The 16,957-nt window shown below is 42.9% G+C and overlaps 1 protein-coding gene across 10 annotated transcripts in view; it reads right to left on the bottom strand.

The window, feature by feature from the left end:
• VPS13D (vacuolar protein sorting 13 homolog D) overlaps positions 1–16,957 on the bottom strand; it is a 257,423-nt gene that overhangs the window by 161,002 nt on the left and 79,464 nt on the right. For all 10 annotated transcript variants that reach the window (XM_023258138.2, XM_045035116.1, XM_023258139.2 and 7 more), the window contains 8 exons: positions 14,458–14,726; positions 12,924–13,057; positions 10,053–10,208; positions 8,050–8,260; positions 7,446–7,520; positions 4,827–5,033; positions 3,515–3,604; positions 1,202–1,342 (listed from right to left, as the gene is read on the bottom strand). In XM_023258138.2, the coding sequence (XP_023113906.2) occupies positions 1,202–1,342; positions 3,515–3,604; positions 4,827–5,033; positions 7,446–7,520; positions 8,050–8,260; positions 10,053–10,208; positions 12,924–13,057; positions 14,458–14,726 (1,283 nt within the window). The remainder of the gene's footprint in view (positions 1–1,201; positions 1,343–3,514; positions 3,605–4,826; positions 5,034–7,445; positions 7,521–8,049; positions 8,261–10,052; positions 10,209–12,923; positions 13,058–14,457; positions 14,727–16,957) is intronic.

Genomic DNA, 16,957 nt, shown 5'->3' with positions numbered 1-16,957 from the left:
ACAGCACCCACTGCGGGGCTTAAACCCACAGACTGTGGGACCATGACCTGAACCAAACCAAGAGTCAGACACGTAGCCAACTGAGCCACCCAAGCACCCTTAGAAGACATTTTTAAGTAGACAATGGCTCATCAGAAATATCAATAAAATTCTTTTGTTCGAGGTAAGCTCTTGTTTATCGTAGCTTTCCAAAACACTACCCTGAACTTCACCTAAACTTCCAGGTGAACATATTATATAAGAAATAACATCAGATCAAAATAATACAGTATCATGAGATCAATTATCCAGACAAATTTAATGAATGAAACCTGATCATATAAAACAGTGGTTTTAAAATTTTTCGATCAATAAACTTAGGGTCTCATTTCACCATACATTCTCTTCATCTTCTTCTGACACAGAATAAGCCAATGGATATCCTATGAGCCTCGATCACACACACTGAAGAAAGTTTGCAGATTTGCAGTCGTATGTGTTATCACTCAAATAACCACAGTATTACCCAAAAGTCAGATCATGTAGATAATAATTCAAACAGTTTGAGAGTTTTCATAGCAAAGACAGGCAACACCTGATTGTTTGATAATGTAACTCTTTTCTTACGATGATATAAATATAGGCATAGAGTGGTTCCAACTCACTACATCAAATCCAGGAATGTACATGTCGGTGTTTTCCAAGAAACTTTCAGAACACACACCGTTAGCTTGGCAATCCTTCAACCCAGTGATTTTCAGAGTTAGGTCAACATGATAACTTGATGGGAAACAGTACAGGCAATTTATCCTACTATAAACACAAGGTCAAAATTACACCTTTTAAAAATTATTGTGTGTGTGAGTACCCAGAAAGAAATGTATCTAAATTCACTTCTAGGACATTAAAAAACAAAAACAAAAACAAAAACCCATGACCAAGCATGGTGGGGGAGAGAGTTTTTATCACGGACATTTATGTTGCCCAAATGGTCTAAGTTCTTGCTTGGTCACTGACGGCATTAATACAGGATGCCAACTCTAGAGCAATGGGTTGAAAAGAATCGTGAGGCTAGGTTAGGGTTTATCAGGAAAGCAGCCCTGCTGAGTAAGTGATGTCTGGTGTGGGCCTGAGTATTTGCTAAACCAGGATTAACAGTCTTCTAGACGAGGGACTTATGTACAGAAAGGCACCAATCTTCTAGAGACAACTTTCCACTCACCAATGAGCACAGAGGTGATGTTGATATCCAAACGGGGTTTGGCCTTGGCTTCTAGCTTCAGTCGAGGAGGATGGAGACGACTAGCTGCCTGTTGTTGCCAGGATACAGAGCATGGCCATGGCTCAATAAATGGCTCCCAGCCTAAAAGAACACAGGAAATAAGACATCTGTTAAGCAGATATCAAGAGTTTATAGGGGAACACTGTTCACAAATGCTCAGCAAGGACAAACTATAGCTTAATAGCTTTCTATTTCCAATGTGATTTCACAGCGAAAGCACCATCTGTAGCTATAGGTCACCCTACAGATGCCTGTGCAGGCTAGAGGACATCACTACACAGACAGATACATGCCCCACATGGTCTTCCAGAGCAGGGAGGAAGGAGGGCATAGAGTGCATGTGCCTTCTCTATGAAAGAGCAGGCAGGACCTGCTTTTGATCCACTCAAAATGGAAAAAGGAGTCTCTGACACAGGATGGAAAAGTACTAACAGCAGCTGAAGTAACTACTAAATTTGATTCTCCTGCTTATGTTGAGAATCCACTTAGTTGAGGGGCGCCTGGGGGGCTCGGTCAGTTGGGCATCCAACTTCAGCTCAGGTCATGATCTCATGGTTCGTGGGTTCGAGCCCCATGTCGGGCTCTGTGCTGACAGCTCAGAGCCTGGAGCCTGCCTCGGATTCTGTGTCTCCCTCTCTCTCTCTGCCCCTCCCCGACTCATTCTCGCTCACTCTCTCTTGCTCTCTCAAAAATAAACATTAAAAAAAAAAAAAAAAAAAAAAAGAATCCACTGGTTGAATAAATAGGTAGAACATAATTAGAAATTCATTGTCTTTCAAATTTCTAATTTTAAATCATATGTGCCAAAGGTATATAAACAACACATATATATGGTTTAAAGAATAAAATTACTACAAAGTCCTGTACCCACTATTCAGCTTAAGAAACAGAAAATCAGAAGTTCCTTGGAAGTCCCCGAGTGCCACTCTCCCACGTCAGCCCCCCTTGCCACCAACCCTCTCCCACCCAATTCCAAGTAAACATTAGTTTGGGTTTTTAATCACATGCTTGCTCTTACCGTTTCACCACACACGCATGCATTTCTTCAGAACATACTGGTTAATCGGTCCTACTAGAGATCTTTACATAAATGGAATCTGATGTATGTGTTCTTCTGCAAGTTTCTATTTTTGCCCAACAACCTGCCTCTGAGATTCACTCATATTTCTACCAGGTAGCTGTGGCACATTTATTTTCCCCACTGAATTGTAATCTGCTTATGAATATACCACAGTCTACATATTCATTCTACTTCTGAGAAACACCCCCTTGAGGAGGAGGAACAACACTACAACCAGTCTTCTATCTGTTTCCGAGCACACATGAGCAAGAGATCCTTCCAGGGTACAGACCTAGAAGAAGTATGTTGCTGGGTTGTTGAGTATGCTTATACTCAACCTTACTATTTGTCAATTTTTTCCAAAGTGGTTGCCCCAATTTACAATTTGAATGGCAAGAAATTAGAGCTCTGCGGCTCATAGTCTCACACTTCATTCTTGCCAGTCTGATAGGTGAGAAACATGATACCTCCCTGGGTTTTAAAGACTCAAGTTTTCGGGCGCCTGGGTGGCTCAGTAGGTTAAGAGTCCGACTTCGGCTCGGGTCATGATCTAATGGTTCGTGGGTTCGAGCCCCGCGTCTGGCTTTGTGCTGATGGCTCAGAGCCTGGAGCCTACTTTGGATTCAGTGTCTCCCTCTCTCTGCCCCTTCCCTGTGTTCACATCCACACTCTCTCTCTGATGTAAATAAACATTTAAAAAATTTTTTTAATAAAGCAAAAAAACAAAAGGCTTACGGGCAGAAATCTCCCTATCAGGAGCACCTGGCTGGCTGAGTGGGAAGAACATGCAACTCATCTTAGGGTAGTGAATTTAAGCTTCACATTGGGTAAAGAAATTACGTAAATAAATAAAAACTTAAAAAAGAGGCGGGGGGAGAAATTTAGCTACTATCGGGGCCAAATGATCCTTCGCTACTAAGCAATTTCATATTCCAGAATGAGCCAAACTCCTGAATCAAAAACAATGAACTTCATATGAAACCTTGGGTTTAAATAGCTCAGTTGCAACATATCAGATATGTTAGGAAAATGAAAAGTCTCCATCTTTTGTGCTCATGCAGTCACTTGTGTTTCATCTTTCCCTGCCCAGCCCCACCCCCTTTCCCTCACACGAAATTTATGTAGAAATTGGCCCAGGCAAATATTGAAGTGTGTTTTTTAAGTCCCATGATAATATACGCTTGTATACTGACCTGACAGAGCACGGTTATAATAATCTCCAGAAAGGGTGAAGTGGGCGTACCCTTCAGGGCTAGTCCTTACATGCTGCAGAAAACTCAGGCCTGCAACGAAAGCAAATTTTACTACAGCGCTGGGGTGAGAACAACCAAAACTTTCTTTCACAGATTAAATCACAGTGAAGAGATGTCAGTCATAGCTGATACTGATGAAATCAGAGGAAAGCACACCAAATTTTGAGATTTTGTTCATCTTGGGTTTTTGGCATGAATTCTGACTTAAAAAAAAAAAAAAAAAAAAAACCACTGTGCTAAAATTTTATTCGTCATAGCTCCTGAGTTTCCTGGCACGCCTTTAAGTGTCGTGCCTCAGGCAAATGCCACCTTTGTCTCCCTCTGGCCCCAGCCTTGGCACGCAGGTGTATCTGTGTTATTTCAAGTCTACAGGAACATAAAAAACATACTTCTCCCTGAATATCTGAAAATCAGAAGGCAGGCTGATGAGAGCAGTTATGTCCTGATGAATATTAGCTCAAAATTTTAAGATTACCACAGAAAAATAAGGAGTAATTATTCCCTGCAGAAAAGACACTCAGTCAAAAATTCCAGCTGTTACTTTCAATCAAGTGGCCCTTGTGGTGCCTTGAAGCACAGGGAAAAGGAAGCCTCTCCAGTGTGTCAAAGGTTGAGCTCAATACCCAGGATGGAATTTTCCTTGAAGGGAAAAGAGGCTAGCAAGATCAAAACAATGGAATATTAAAAGGAAACACAGCGGTGAGATTTTCGGGTACTCTCCTCAGAAGTCCCATCTACCACCACCTGCAATGACACAATTTGGGATAGGGTCCTCGTACCCTGGTCACTTGCTAGTGAAAGACAGCTCTCAGGGCCCCATGGAGGACACTGAGGGAAGCATTCTCGTAAGACTGTGTGTGTTTTATTTTCAAACGTATATAAGGTAGAGCATTAGCTTTTAAATGTCTTTAAGAACAGTACTCACTCCAGTCTTTAGGTATATAAAAAGATAAACAAAATGGAGACACCAACAATGATTTAGGTAGAGCTGTTAATATAACATAAATTTCATCAATGACAATTTCTATTATTCCCAAACTAGAGGCTGAAGGCCACATATGGCAAATAAATACACATTTCTTTAAAATAGAAATAATGAAAAACATATGTAAAACTATTATCTAAATTTCACCCATACGACTAAGGGGGGGTGGGGGGAGGATGAATATCATTTAAAAAAGGGGGGGGTGCAAACGGCTTGGCAATCACTGCAAATCTTCAAGATGAATCTGAAAATCAGGACAACACTCACGGGAAAAGGTGAGCTCAGCCAGAGGAACGTCACAGTCCATGCAGTCATCGATGAAACAGATGCACACGCTCTCAGCTTTCACCTCCACCCCAGAGATCAGCTGGGCTGCCACAGGCCCCTGGCTCTCGTGGCTATCAGCAGCCAGGGAAAGAGACTTCAGAGGTTCAGCATTCTTAAACAACCAACTTGCTGCCTTTTTCAGTTGGCCTTCGAAAAAATGTAAAGGTGATCAGTTCAGCCAGTTCGCACAGCTACTCAAGCAACTCATTGAGGAAACAGAGGAATAAAGTTCATAGGGACCTGCTGCACAGCCCAAAGGAACCTTGTTCCCAGATGTACTCTTAGACTTAAAGGGGGGAAAAAAACCTAGTGTGATGATAGCAATTCTATTTTTAAGCAAACAGAATGTACCCCCCCTTGCACATCTTCCACTCAAGTTCACCACCTTTCATGATCTGGTTCAAAATGCCTCCAGAAGCCATCCCTCCTCTATTATGACATCTGTCGAAGGAGAGAAGAGGAAAAGACAGGATCCAAATTCTAGACGTCACTTAGTAGGGAAGTATGTAATCTTCACCATGTAGGGTTTTATTATATTATTATTATTAGTAGTAGTAGTAGTAGTATTACTATTATTATTTTAGTGAGCTCTATGCCCAATGTAGGGCTCCAACTCATGACCCTGATATCAAGAGTCACATGTTCTACGGACTGAGCCAGCCAGGCACCCCACTATGTAGTTTTGCATAGAATGATGTGCTACTATACTTCGTCTTCGCAACCGATCACGATTCCTTGCGAACAGACAGCTATGAGAAGTGCATGTGTGTGACACACGACTGTTAGATAACAGCCCTCTGAACATAACCAGATTGCTAAAGCTAAAAAGAAAAGGAAAGGAAAGCCATGCGACCCCATATTTATAAATGAGCAGAGACCAGTGCACAGAACAGGGGTGAGTGGTGAAGGGCATATGCTCTAGAGGAAGATGGCCTGGCTTCGGATTCCAGCACCTACTAGATGCTGGACCTTGGACAAGTTCCTTGATCTCTGCCCACAGCACCCACAGACAGGGTTGCCATGAGGAGGAAACAAATGAGCACAAGTAAAGCTCTCCCAGGAGCAGAGCCCGGCGCGTACTGAAGGCTCTATTAACATTAGTCATTGTTATCTTTTTCGCAACTGATGGAACGACACCTTAGCTGCTAAAGAAATAAAAATTAACAAAAATCTAAAAAGCTCTTAGAAATTGAAAAGAAATGTTTTGTTATTAAAGAAAGAGAAAAAAATAGACAATGTAAACACTAAGAGGTATTAAGCTAACTGAAATAGCTAACTAGAGCTACTGTCATTTGTCACAGAAGGAAAAAGATAACAGTTAATGCAAACAATCGTGCGGTGAGAGCAGCGTTTTCACACGTAATTGGTCAGAGTGTCGCCTGGTACACAATGTTGCAGAAAAAGATCTGTCAATTTGAATAAAAAGCCCGAAAAATATATCTATAACCTTTGATCCAGGATTTATACTAGTAGGTCTCTCTACCAGGGAAATACTAAATAAAAGTTATAGACAAAAGTTCATACCAAAAACTATTTATTACAGAATTGTATACAATATTGAAAGAATGAAAAACAAAAAACAGTTAAATAAATTAAAATATATCATTTGATCAATGTCAAAAAATCAATGTTTATAAATAACTTTAATGACACGGGAAGATGCTGCTGATGTGAAGTATATCGCAATAATATTATAACTCAATAAAACCGTGTTGTAAAGAGGGCTGTAAAATTGTATTTGCAATGCAATCTGCCAACATACACAGTATTATATGTATATATACGTATGGGTACATATAGTACGTGAAGAAACAGAAAAATGTACGTGTAAGTGTAGACTAGAAAAAATACAGCTTTTGCTGTATCTTCCTGTTTTAAGAGAAAGGACCACACACAAAGGGAGGTGGGAAGGAAATAATGTTGCAGTAGAAAGAACCCAGGCAGACTCAGCCCCTCACTAATAGGTGACCTGAAGCCAGTTATTTAATCTATCTGAGCCAGGTTCCTTATCGGAAATGGGATAATAATGGCCACCTGCAAGGCTATAAAAATTCAACAAGAAAACACAGGACGAGGCACACGGGCACTCAGCGGTCGTGACTATCAGCATTGCCAGCGCCTCCACCAGCAGCAACAGCAGCTGACAGCATTAGAGGTCCCGCTGTGGGCCAGGCACTTCCCTTAAGTGCTCTGCATATAGCGCCTATTTGTATCAAACCTCCAAGGGAAGTGGTCTTACCCTCCTCTTACAGATAAGGAAGCACCGCTACCGAGAGGCTAAGTAACTTGCCCGAGTCGCTAACAGGTAACCAAAAAGCAGCAAAGGGAAAACCTGAAGCCAAGCATCGGTTCCAGGGCCCACGTTCTCATCCACTAAGAAATACTGCTGCTCATTATCACTTCCAGCCCAAGATCATGGTCAGCCCAAAGAAAATCATGGAGGGGTTTCAAAACACAGTCCAGCCCTCCAAGCCACCTCGTGGGAGCAGGAGAGGCAGGGAATGAGAAGCAAGCTTATTTTCCAGATGAACAGGTCATGGAAACCTGGGTGCAAATTACCTTGACAGACCAGAAGGGCTTTGCGGCAATCGTCCATGCTGAATCCCAGCTCCTGTAGTCTAGCCAGCTGTAACTCTAGGAAAAAGCGGGACATAATTTTTATAAATAAATTATATATATAATATACTATATATAATATAGTATATAATTAATCCACTAACTGAAGAAAAAAGAAAAGAAATTCAGAAACGGGTGACGAAAACATTATATTTCTCTAGGCAAAAACGGGATCCTAACTGGAGCACCTTGAAATTTTTAAGAGTGTGTTCCCTGTATTGACTGTGTTTGTAAAAGCTTAAAACCGACATTTAGAATCATCCACATAGCTTTGGAGGAAAACTCAAGGTATAAAACTAAACCTTCGCATTATCTATAGAACTCTGGAAGTAATGGCAAAAGGAAAACTGGTGTCGGCTAGCACAGCTGGTTTGGGGTGTTGTATTTGTTCTTAAATTTTTAAAAGTTAGAGGATCATACTTACAATTACACTTAATGACGTGTAATTATCCTCTGAACAATTTAATGGTGCAAAAGGAAATCTTGAAAGTTACCGAGAAGGGTAGACATTAGGAAGACTGAGTGGGTTGTACAGCTCGACACCTACCCAAGACAGGATCTAGGGTATGTCTCGTCCCTTCTCTGATTTCCTCTCCGGCTCGAGGCGCACCGGGAACGTGACTGCTAACGGAGCTGGCCTCCAAGGCCACTGCGTCGGGGCCAGCAGCATGGGCTTGCTCTGGGATGGATTTGGCGATGGCGAGAAACAGCTGAACATCGTTATAGGAGAGTCTGATATCCAGGGCCTGTAACTGAATCTAACAAAATTGAAAGGACGTAAGTTTTTAAAGTTGCCTTTGCTTTTACGTCCACACCTCTTATAGGCAGAGTTCCTAATTCAAGTTCTAGAAGTCCCACAGACACTACACTCATTTTCCATTTCAAAGACTGGGAAAATCGTGAAATTAAGCACCAAGAGCCATGAGGTAAGACATCTCTGCTGTGAGGTCAAATGCTCATAAAACTTCACTAAATAAAAACTATGAAGCTAGGAAAATTACTACAGCAATGATTTGCTTACAAGTTATATTAATCATCAAAGCAGAGAATCAGAGAATGGCTGTGGGTGGGGGGACAGATTACCTGTAAGCAAAGTTCTGTTACTCCATTTTGCTTTGATCTACTTCATTTTTTAAAATTTCAAAAACGAGCAGACCACTCAACAACAATGATCTCCTTCTTCTTCCAACGTAACTTTAAATGAGTCAAGTTCCACACCCACACCTCTCGAAATCCAGTCTGCCTCAGAGAATGGCAATATAGCTACCACTGGTAAAAGCAGTACAGATGCCAACACAATCGGGACGTTGTGGTCTCACAGATCGTGAGATTGAACCCCGTGTCAGGTTCTGCACTGGCAGTGAGGAGCCTGCTTGGAACGTGCTCTCTCTCTCTGCCCTCCCCATTTCTCTCTCTGTCTCAAAATAAATACACATCAAACAACAACAACAGGATGCGCCTGCATGGCTCAGTTGGTTAAGTGTCCAACTCCTGATTTCAGCTCAGGTCATGATCTCACAGTTGGTGGGATGGAGCCTTGAGTCAGGTTCTGTGCCGACAGGGTGCAGGCTGAGCCTGCCTGAGACTCTCTGTCTGCCCATTTCCTCCTCATGCCTGCTCTCTCTCAAAATAAATAAATAAACATTAGGGGCTCCTGAGTGGCTCGGGCAGTAAAACATCCCGCTCCTGATTTCAGCTCTAGGCATGATCTCACAGTTTGTGAGACTGAGCCCTGTGTCAGGATCTGTGCTGACAGCGTGGAGCCTGCTTGGGATTCTCTCTCTCTCCGTCTCTCTTTCTGCCTCACCCCTGCTTGTGTGCTCTCTCTCTCTCAAAATAAACCAACATGAAATAAATAAATAAACAAACAAACAAACAAACAAACAAACATACATTTCAAAAAAAACACAAACTGGGATGACTGTTGGAATGTCTGGGGGTGGCATTTTGTTTATTCGCTATTTCAAATTTTTCTTTAAAGATAAAAAATCAACACCGCTTTTCTCTATCCTTCAATCTCCCATGGTTCAGGCGGATTAATTAATCGTTCCTCCTCTGTCAAAGAAATCACACACTAACTTCTCAAGCCTTCCTTGCCTGCCTTTAGCCTCCCTCTCTTCAGCTCGCATCCTCACATTCCCACGCACCTCTTTGTTCTAGGGAGATCTCTCTCCGTTTTGCGTTAGCTGCACCCCTTCCGCTTCCAACTCTGCTACTTGCCAACGTGGCATGGTCTCCTCCTCTGCCTCCTGACATCCTGCCCCTCCGCTCAGACTCAGCCTACCTTCAGTTCCACCCACAACCCAGATGCCTCCCTGCGTTGCGTTCTGCTTTCCATAAACTTTTATAAAACTTCAAGATTCTACCAATTAGCAGCTCTTTTATTCTCCACGAGACTGAAAGATTTTCTAGGACAGACACAATGTCATATTTACTTTGTATTTGCTATAGTGCAAAAAAATGTGGAGTTCAGCAGAGTAAGTAAGTTGTGTGGGCTCAGGAATTATGTTTGAGAGTGTATCTATGTGTAAACAGATTTTTTATCATTACCTCTAAGATCGGTGGGAAATCTTCACTATTGAATGCATCCATCAATCCTGAACTGTTCTGATAAGAAGAATTCCCCACGAGTTCCACCTGAATTTGAACCGGATCAACAATTGAAAGAGCTGTATCATGTTCATTCCCTAGCCGGCATGAAAACACCTAGAGAATGAAATGCAATACAGTAAGAATTAATGTCTGATTTAGAAGAGTCTAAGCATCAACAGAAAAAAAAAGAAAAGAAAACACTCTCTTGGTATCAATCAGCCCTGTGTTATCAAAAGACCCATAGCAACTGCTGAAATAAATACTGTCGAGAGTGAACCGGGAATTCTCACCCACTGCCAGGAGCACGTGAAACGGTTCACCCACATAAAAGGCAATTTACTGATACATGGCAAAAGACTTAAAAATCTCACACCCCTTGATCCAATAATTCTACTTCTTTCTAGGAACTAGCCTATGGAAATAATGCAAAATACATTAAAAAAAAAAATCACCGAACCATTATTTCATAGTTAATAAAAAAAAAAATTAAGAGCAACCTAGATCATATCACATCTACTCAACGGAATACTTTGCAATCATTTAAAAGTAATAAAGGGGTGCTTGGGTGGCTCAGTAAGTTGAACTTCCGACTCTTAATTTCGGCTCAGGTCATGATCCCAGGGTCGTGGCTTCAAGCCCTGTGTCGGGCTCTGCGCTGAGTGTGGTGCCTGCTTGAGATCCTCTCTCTCTCCCTCTGCCTCTCTTTCCTACTCACATGCTCTCTCTCAAAAATAAAATAATGATAAAAGGGACAATTAAAAAGACCATGGCGGTTGGGGGCGGGGGGAGGGCCTAGGTGGCTCAGTCAGTTAAGCGTACAACTCTTGGTTTCGGCTTGGGTCACGATCTCACAGTTCATGAGTTTGAGCCCCATGTCAAGCTCTGTGCTGATGGTGCAGAGCCTGCTTGGGATTCTCTCTCTCTTGCTCTCTCAAAATAAATAAACTTTAAAAAAAAAAAAAAAGACCATATGGAATGTAGGAAGATAGTTACAACATGGATATGTGAACAAGCAGCCCAATCAAAATAATATTATGCCATGACTTTAAGGAAAGAAACACATCAAAATGTCCATAGAGATTCTGTACAGAGGGATAGGTAATTTTTCTCTCCCCTCCCCCAAATTTTAGGTGATACAATTGTTGTTTCACAATTGAAAATAAATACATTAATTATTAAAGCTGGTGATGCATATATAAGGGCTCATTATATTAATCTGTTCACTTGTATATGTTTGAAATGTTCTATAGTAAAATGTTTAACAATAAATATATTTATGGGGAGAGAGAAGGGAGAGACGACTCCCATTCTAGGACCAAATTATTTTTGTGCTTCAAGAACAGTACAGGAGAAAGCATTCGCGTTGGTCTCCCTTGCTTCTTCCCCTTTGTGGAGGGTGGGGGGCATTTTCTAGTGCTATTCTCCCCCAGTGATATAACAAAGGGGTCTTAAAATTCAGATCCAATTGTGCTGCTGCAGGAACAAAATTAAAAGGAATTTCCAGGAATCTCAAATATTTTGCCATATACTTCTTGTAAGACTTTGGAGCAAAAAAAGTTTCATTTTCCTCTTTTCTTCAGGGGCTCTGGCTACACAAAATGCAACTGTACCTGACAGTTCATTAATCAATCACCAACATTTTCCATTCAGAGCTGGTACTGGAATGGCTTGGAAAGCAGATGAACTACAATTTCATGATCAACTCACATCACTGGGAAGCTGGGAAGCACTAGACTATTGCAAACTAGCAACACATTTATACCGGTGGGGGGGGGGGGGGCACGAGGGGGAGGGGGAGAGGGAGGGGGAGGGGAGGGGGAGGGTGGGAGGGGGAGAGGGAGAGGGAGGAAACCTCAGTTTCCTTACATGAGAGAAACAAGTGATTGAGAAGTGAAATCTCTACCGGTTTTATTCAGCTACATCTGATGCAGGGGAAAAAAAGTACCATATGTTGCTGATGGTGAAAATAAGTTTTGTTCATTCAACTCTGAAACACCACTAGAAAGAACAGGGCATGAAAAGTTCAATCATAAAGGGAAAGGAAATGATGAGAAACCCAGACCAAATATTCCAATATTATAACAAGAGGAACGTCAGCTGAGATCAGTGAATTAAGAATACTTAATAGAAATAATAATGTGCCTCATTTCTCCTTCCGTCTCCACAACCCCCGGCTTTAAGACAAGCAGAGCAGTTTATGCTGAATATTGCATCATGTAATTTTCAGGCTGCAAAGGCCACTGCAGTGCAAAGTATCTCCTTGGTGAGATTAAAGCAGAGCCTGAAGCAGCACTATTAGAGATTCACTCTGTGAGGTTATGTGTGACTCTTTAGAGAGTTCCTTTTACAGACTAGATGTTCCTAAAAGGATAATACATAAAACCCTTCACACCTTTTATAATGACCACAGAGCCCTAGGTCTTCAAAGACACAACGACTCGATGTGGGGAAGGGGACGTGAGGGCAATGAGGCCCACCTCCCCACCTTCACTCATTTGCCAAGGACTAGACCGCTAGAAGGAGTGAGCACAGCAGGGGCCTAACAGGGTCATGGGGATGAGCAGAGTCTCCCTTAACTTCCTGAGGAAGGGAGGATGTCAGAGAAAGAGGTCAAGTCCCTCAGCACACGTACAGCCCGATGCTGGAGGACTGGATTCACACGTTAGAATAACCTGGTAGATTTGAGGACAAAACAAAGAAGAGGGCCAGAGTCCACCAACTCCACCAATCACCTCCCCTAATGAAAGCTGAGGAGCTACAATTCTCTTCCAGAGCCTTTTCTCTTAGGCCAAACCATTGAGTGTTTTGATCGACACGGAGACTTCTTACCTCGATGCCAAACAAACTCCCTGAAAAGGGGCGATCGACAAATCGGGGCTTATAGGTGAGCACTGTAGTGCCTTTGAGAATAATGGCATTGGTATCGAAGCAGGACACATCTTCAACAACCACAAACTCCGTGCCTGGAAAAGACAGCATTGTCAACCAAGCAGAAGCTGGGAAGCTGCGAAGCATTAGACTATTGCAAACTAGCAACACATTTACACGGGGAGGGGGGAGGGGGACACGAGCCAGAAAGATTTGTTCCCAGGACATTCGTCGACCTTCTGCTTCACCACCATCCCGAACACAGTTTCTATATCTGGCCAGGCCCAGCTCAGCCAACAGAACACTGCACAAGCAGAAAAGACTGCGAGACAGTTCCTTCTCTCTTTAGAATATATTTTTAAGCTGAGTCTCCTGAGAGGCCAGATCAGATATTCAGAAGCCCAGGAAATCGGCCCTTCTCCAAGCAGTGACCTGTTTTAAAATCCCAGGAAGGAGATTGACATGCTCATGTTGGTCAGCCAGTGTAAGGCGTGACATCATCCACATAGCTGTTCGAGTCGTTTACAAAGAATACACACGAATTTAAGGTAGATTTTTCCAAAATTACTAAAAGCAGACAACTTTCTACTCATTTGTACATGGCAAATTTACTTTTTATTTTCATCAAAAACCACGTATAGATAGAACTTTTGAAACTCAATCCATCTACAACGCACTATGCCGGCCAGCTCCTTCCAAACCATTAAGCAGTAGCTGGGGTATGTCACCAACACAAGGTAAATACATGCAGATATACTAGAAGAGTTTACCAGCTAACAAAAACCACAGTAAATCTGTTTGTAAGGGAACATGTTCTTTTTGTAAAGGAAATAACAATCCCCTCACTTATTTACCATTTAAACAGAGATTTTCACATACCAAATTTGCCTGAACTCAGGAAGGCACATCTGTTGGAGCACTAAAGATCAAACAGAAAATTGAAGCCAGATTTAACACTGGGGGGAAAGACCACTGCCCAGGTGGCGCTCCAGCTGGGCACGGGTGATGGGCAAGCAGAGGAGAAGGCCCAGAAACCCTGCAATCCTGAGGGAGAGCAAGTAGTTCACAGCAGACAATGGAGGTCAACAACTACGACACCTGCTGGGCTGTAGGAAAATGTGTAAATGCTGGGGCACCTGGGTGGCTCAGTAGGTGAAGCGTCCGGCTTCGGCTCAGGTCACAATCTCACGGGCCGTGAGTTCGAGCCCTGTCGGGCTCTGTGCTGACAGCTGGGAGCCTGGAGCTGCTTCGGATTCTGTCTCCCTCTCTACCTGCCCCTCCCCTACTTGCACACTCTCGCTCTCGCTCTCTCTCGTTTTCTCTCTCAAAAATAAATATTTAAAAACAAAAAAAAGTGTTTAAAAAAAAAAAAAGAAAATGTGTAAGTGCTCACGTCAAAATACGGAAACAACAGAAAAATCATCCTCTAAGACACATACTGAGCCTAACATTCAGACTAAGAACCAGTGAGTGACTCACACCTATATAGGCTCACCTGTTACATTGACCTTGACCTCAAGATGCCTTTCTGTGGACACCGGAAGGGAAGACCGCTTGGTAACTACTCCACTTTTCACAGTTTTGGGGACGACAGCAGATTCACTGCTAGAGTTACGGTGGCGGCGAGAAGGAGTAACATTAGTCTGTTTCTTAGTATCGCTGGGAGTGTGAAGAAAATCATGGACTAACAGCAGCCAGTCAAATATGAGAAACACGCGAAGGTTGTTGAGGACTACTGTAAAACAGGATGAGTCCTTCGTAGATCTGCAAGAAAACGACCCCAAAAATCAATCAGTCAATCAGTCAATCAATCAATCAATAAAATAGGAAAGGAGAAATGTATTTTACTAACTTACAAGTGTAGTACTCAGCTTGGGAAGGTGTTTTTCCAGTATTTTTTACATTGACCATTCTGACTACAATAAACTCTGAACACCGGTTTAATAAAATATTCAGTGTGTGTTTTCGAAAGCTAATCATGTTTTTATGCCATAAGAAAGCAGGATGGTGTGATCCAGCAGTTCTCAACGAGGGGTGACTTTGTTCCCCAGGAGACTTTTGGCCACCAATGTCTAGAGACATCTGTGACTGTCACGACGCAGGGTGGGGGCGGGGGGGGGGTGGTTTGCTATCGGCATCTAGCGGGCAGAGGCCAGGGCTGCTGCTAAACATCCCACAACAGGCAGGACGGCCCCACGACAAGGAAGTGCCCCAACCGAAAACGTCAATAGTGCCGAGGCTGAGAAATCCAGGTGGAGTAGAAAGAGCAGAGGCTTAAATCCAGTCACTTATCCTGGCTAAGTCGCCCACCTTCTCCGAGCCTGTTTCCTCACTTACAAAATGAGAAATATCAACGCCGTAAAAGATAAAGCACCAGGCACATAACCGGTGTTCAGTAAATGGCAGCTGCCTTCCCTACAGGCTATTTCAAGAAGATCACTAAGGCACTCTTTGATGTCTCGGATCACTTCTTTATGAACACCAAATTTACATACTAGTACTAATTGCCCAGCTGGAACTAAAAAGAGAGCCCCGATCTTTTAGCCTGAGGAGGAGAACAAGTAAGGTGACATTTATATGTGGGTATGACCAACCCCACGCGCTCTGGAAGTGGAGTTCGGGGCGGGGACGGAGAAAAACTGGCTTTGTAGCCCCCATTACCCCAAGTTCTCTGTTTGAGCTGAAAACCCAAGGACGACCCCAGGCCTGGTCTCAAACCACAGTGTGGCCCTACCAGGATATTAGTAGGCAGAGATGGGTAAGACAGAAGGAAAGAGGGCTAGAGACGCCTTTATGTGGTTTTCTGGGTTGAAGTTTGTTCCGTGAGCTCAAAAGCGAGTGGGGCTCTAGCTACTACATGTGCCTGGTTTCCTGCCTTTAAAGGGGGCTTCTACTCAGAAAAAGCAGATTCTGAGATGCTTTTAAGGCTGGCTTCTCTAGTCTCTGGTTTCTCCTAAACCTGGCTCACTGCCTCCAGAAAAAGGGCACAGTGATGCATGGCTCCCTCATACAGACACAGCATTTTTCACAGAAACACTTTACTCTTTTGTAATAGAGAAAAAATGTTGCCCTCAGTAAAATTTTTCCATCCCATTTTGAACACAGATCGTCAGAGCTATGCACTAACTGGAAAGCCAAAGTATGTCTGATCCCTTTTCTGGAAAATATTTCAAGCCTTTAAACACTGTGAAGTGATTTATACTTGACACACAAAATCCCAACAGAAGAGCAATTCTTCTTGAGACACAGAAAGCGTTCAAAAGTTCCAATCCAGAGAACATGTTAACCCCCTCACTCACAATGGTATTTCTGTTCACAAGCTCCAAGGTAAGACTTTACTATGTGACCAAGAAATTATACACCTTCAGTATATAAACAGAGTAAGATTTCAAGGCTCCTTGTGTATTAAAAACATGATTGCTGAGACAAGGAGCTGACAGATTAGGCAGTCAGATCAATAATAACAGAGCAAATTCAAAAAGAAACTGTTTCTGCAGAAGAACCAAATATATGGAAACCTCCTGCTCAAATAAACCTCTTCAAACAAAAGAACCACACATCACAGCCAGGTTAGCCTCTGAGACTGCAGGCAGCCAGCTGGATCAGTAGACACACACAGTGGCCGCACCCAGGGACTGTCAGAAGGGACACGGACGCTGAGATCAGAGGCACTGGTGTGAGTCCTGACCGCTTCACTCAGTCACCGTGTAACCTTGGAGAGGTGCTCGATGCTCTCCTAACCTCTATTGCTTCATCTGTAAAATGGGGCAGGAGTCACCCGCTTCCCAGACTTGCCAGGAGAATTTAAGTAAAGGCAGGGAGAGTGCCTGGCTTACGGAAAGGCTCAGTAAGGGACGAGCACTCCTATTTCTAAGGATCCAAAAGATTCACGCAAAGGTTTGACTGTCTCCTTTGCTAGACTTTCTAGAGGTACATGGAGAGTGACCATGAACTCTCCCTAAAAGAAAGCTCAACCTGGGAACTCATTGCACATT

This window comes from Felis catus, chromosome C1 (assembly GCF_018350175.1).
Source record: "Felis catus isolate Fca126 chromosome C1, F.catus_Fca126_mat1.0, whole genome shotgun sequence".
Classification (NCBI taxonomy): Eukaryota; Metazoa; Chordata; class Mammalia; order Carnivora; family Felidae; genus Felis; species Felis catus.
The sequence above is the reverse complement of the archived record's forward strand: the minus strand, read 5'-3'. Positions and strand labels throughout refer to the sequence as shown.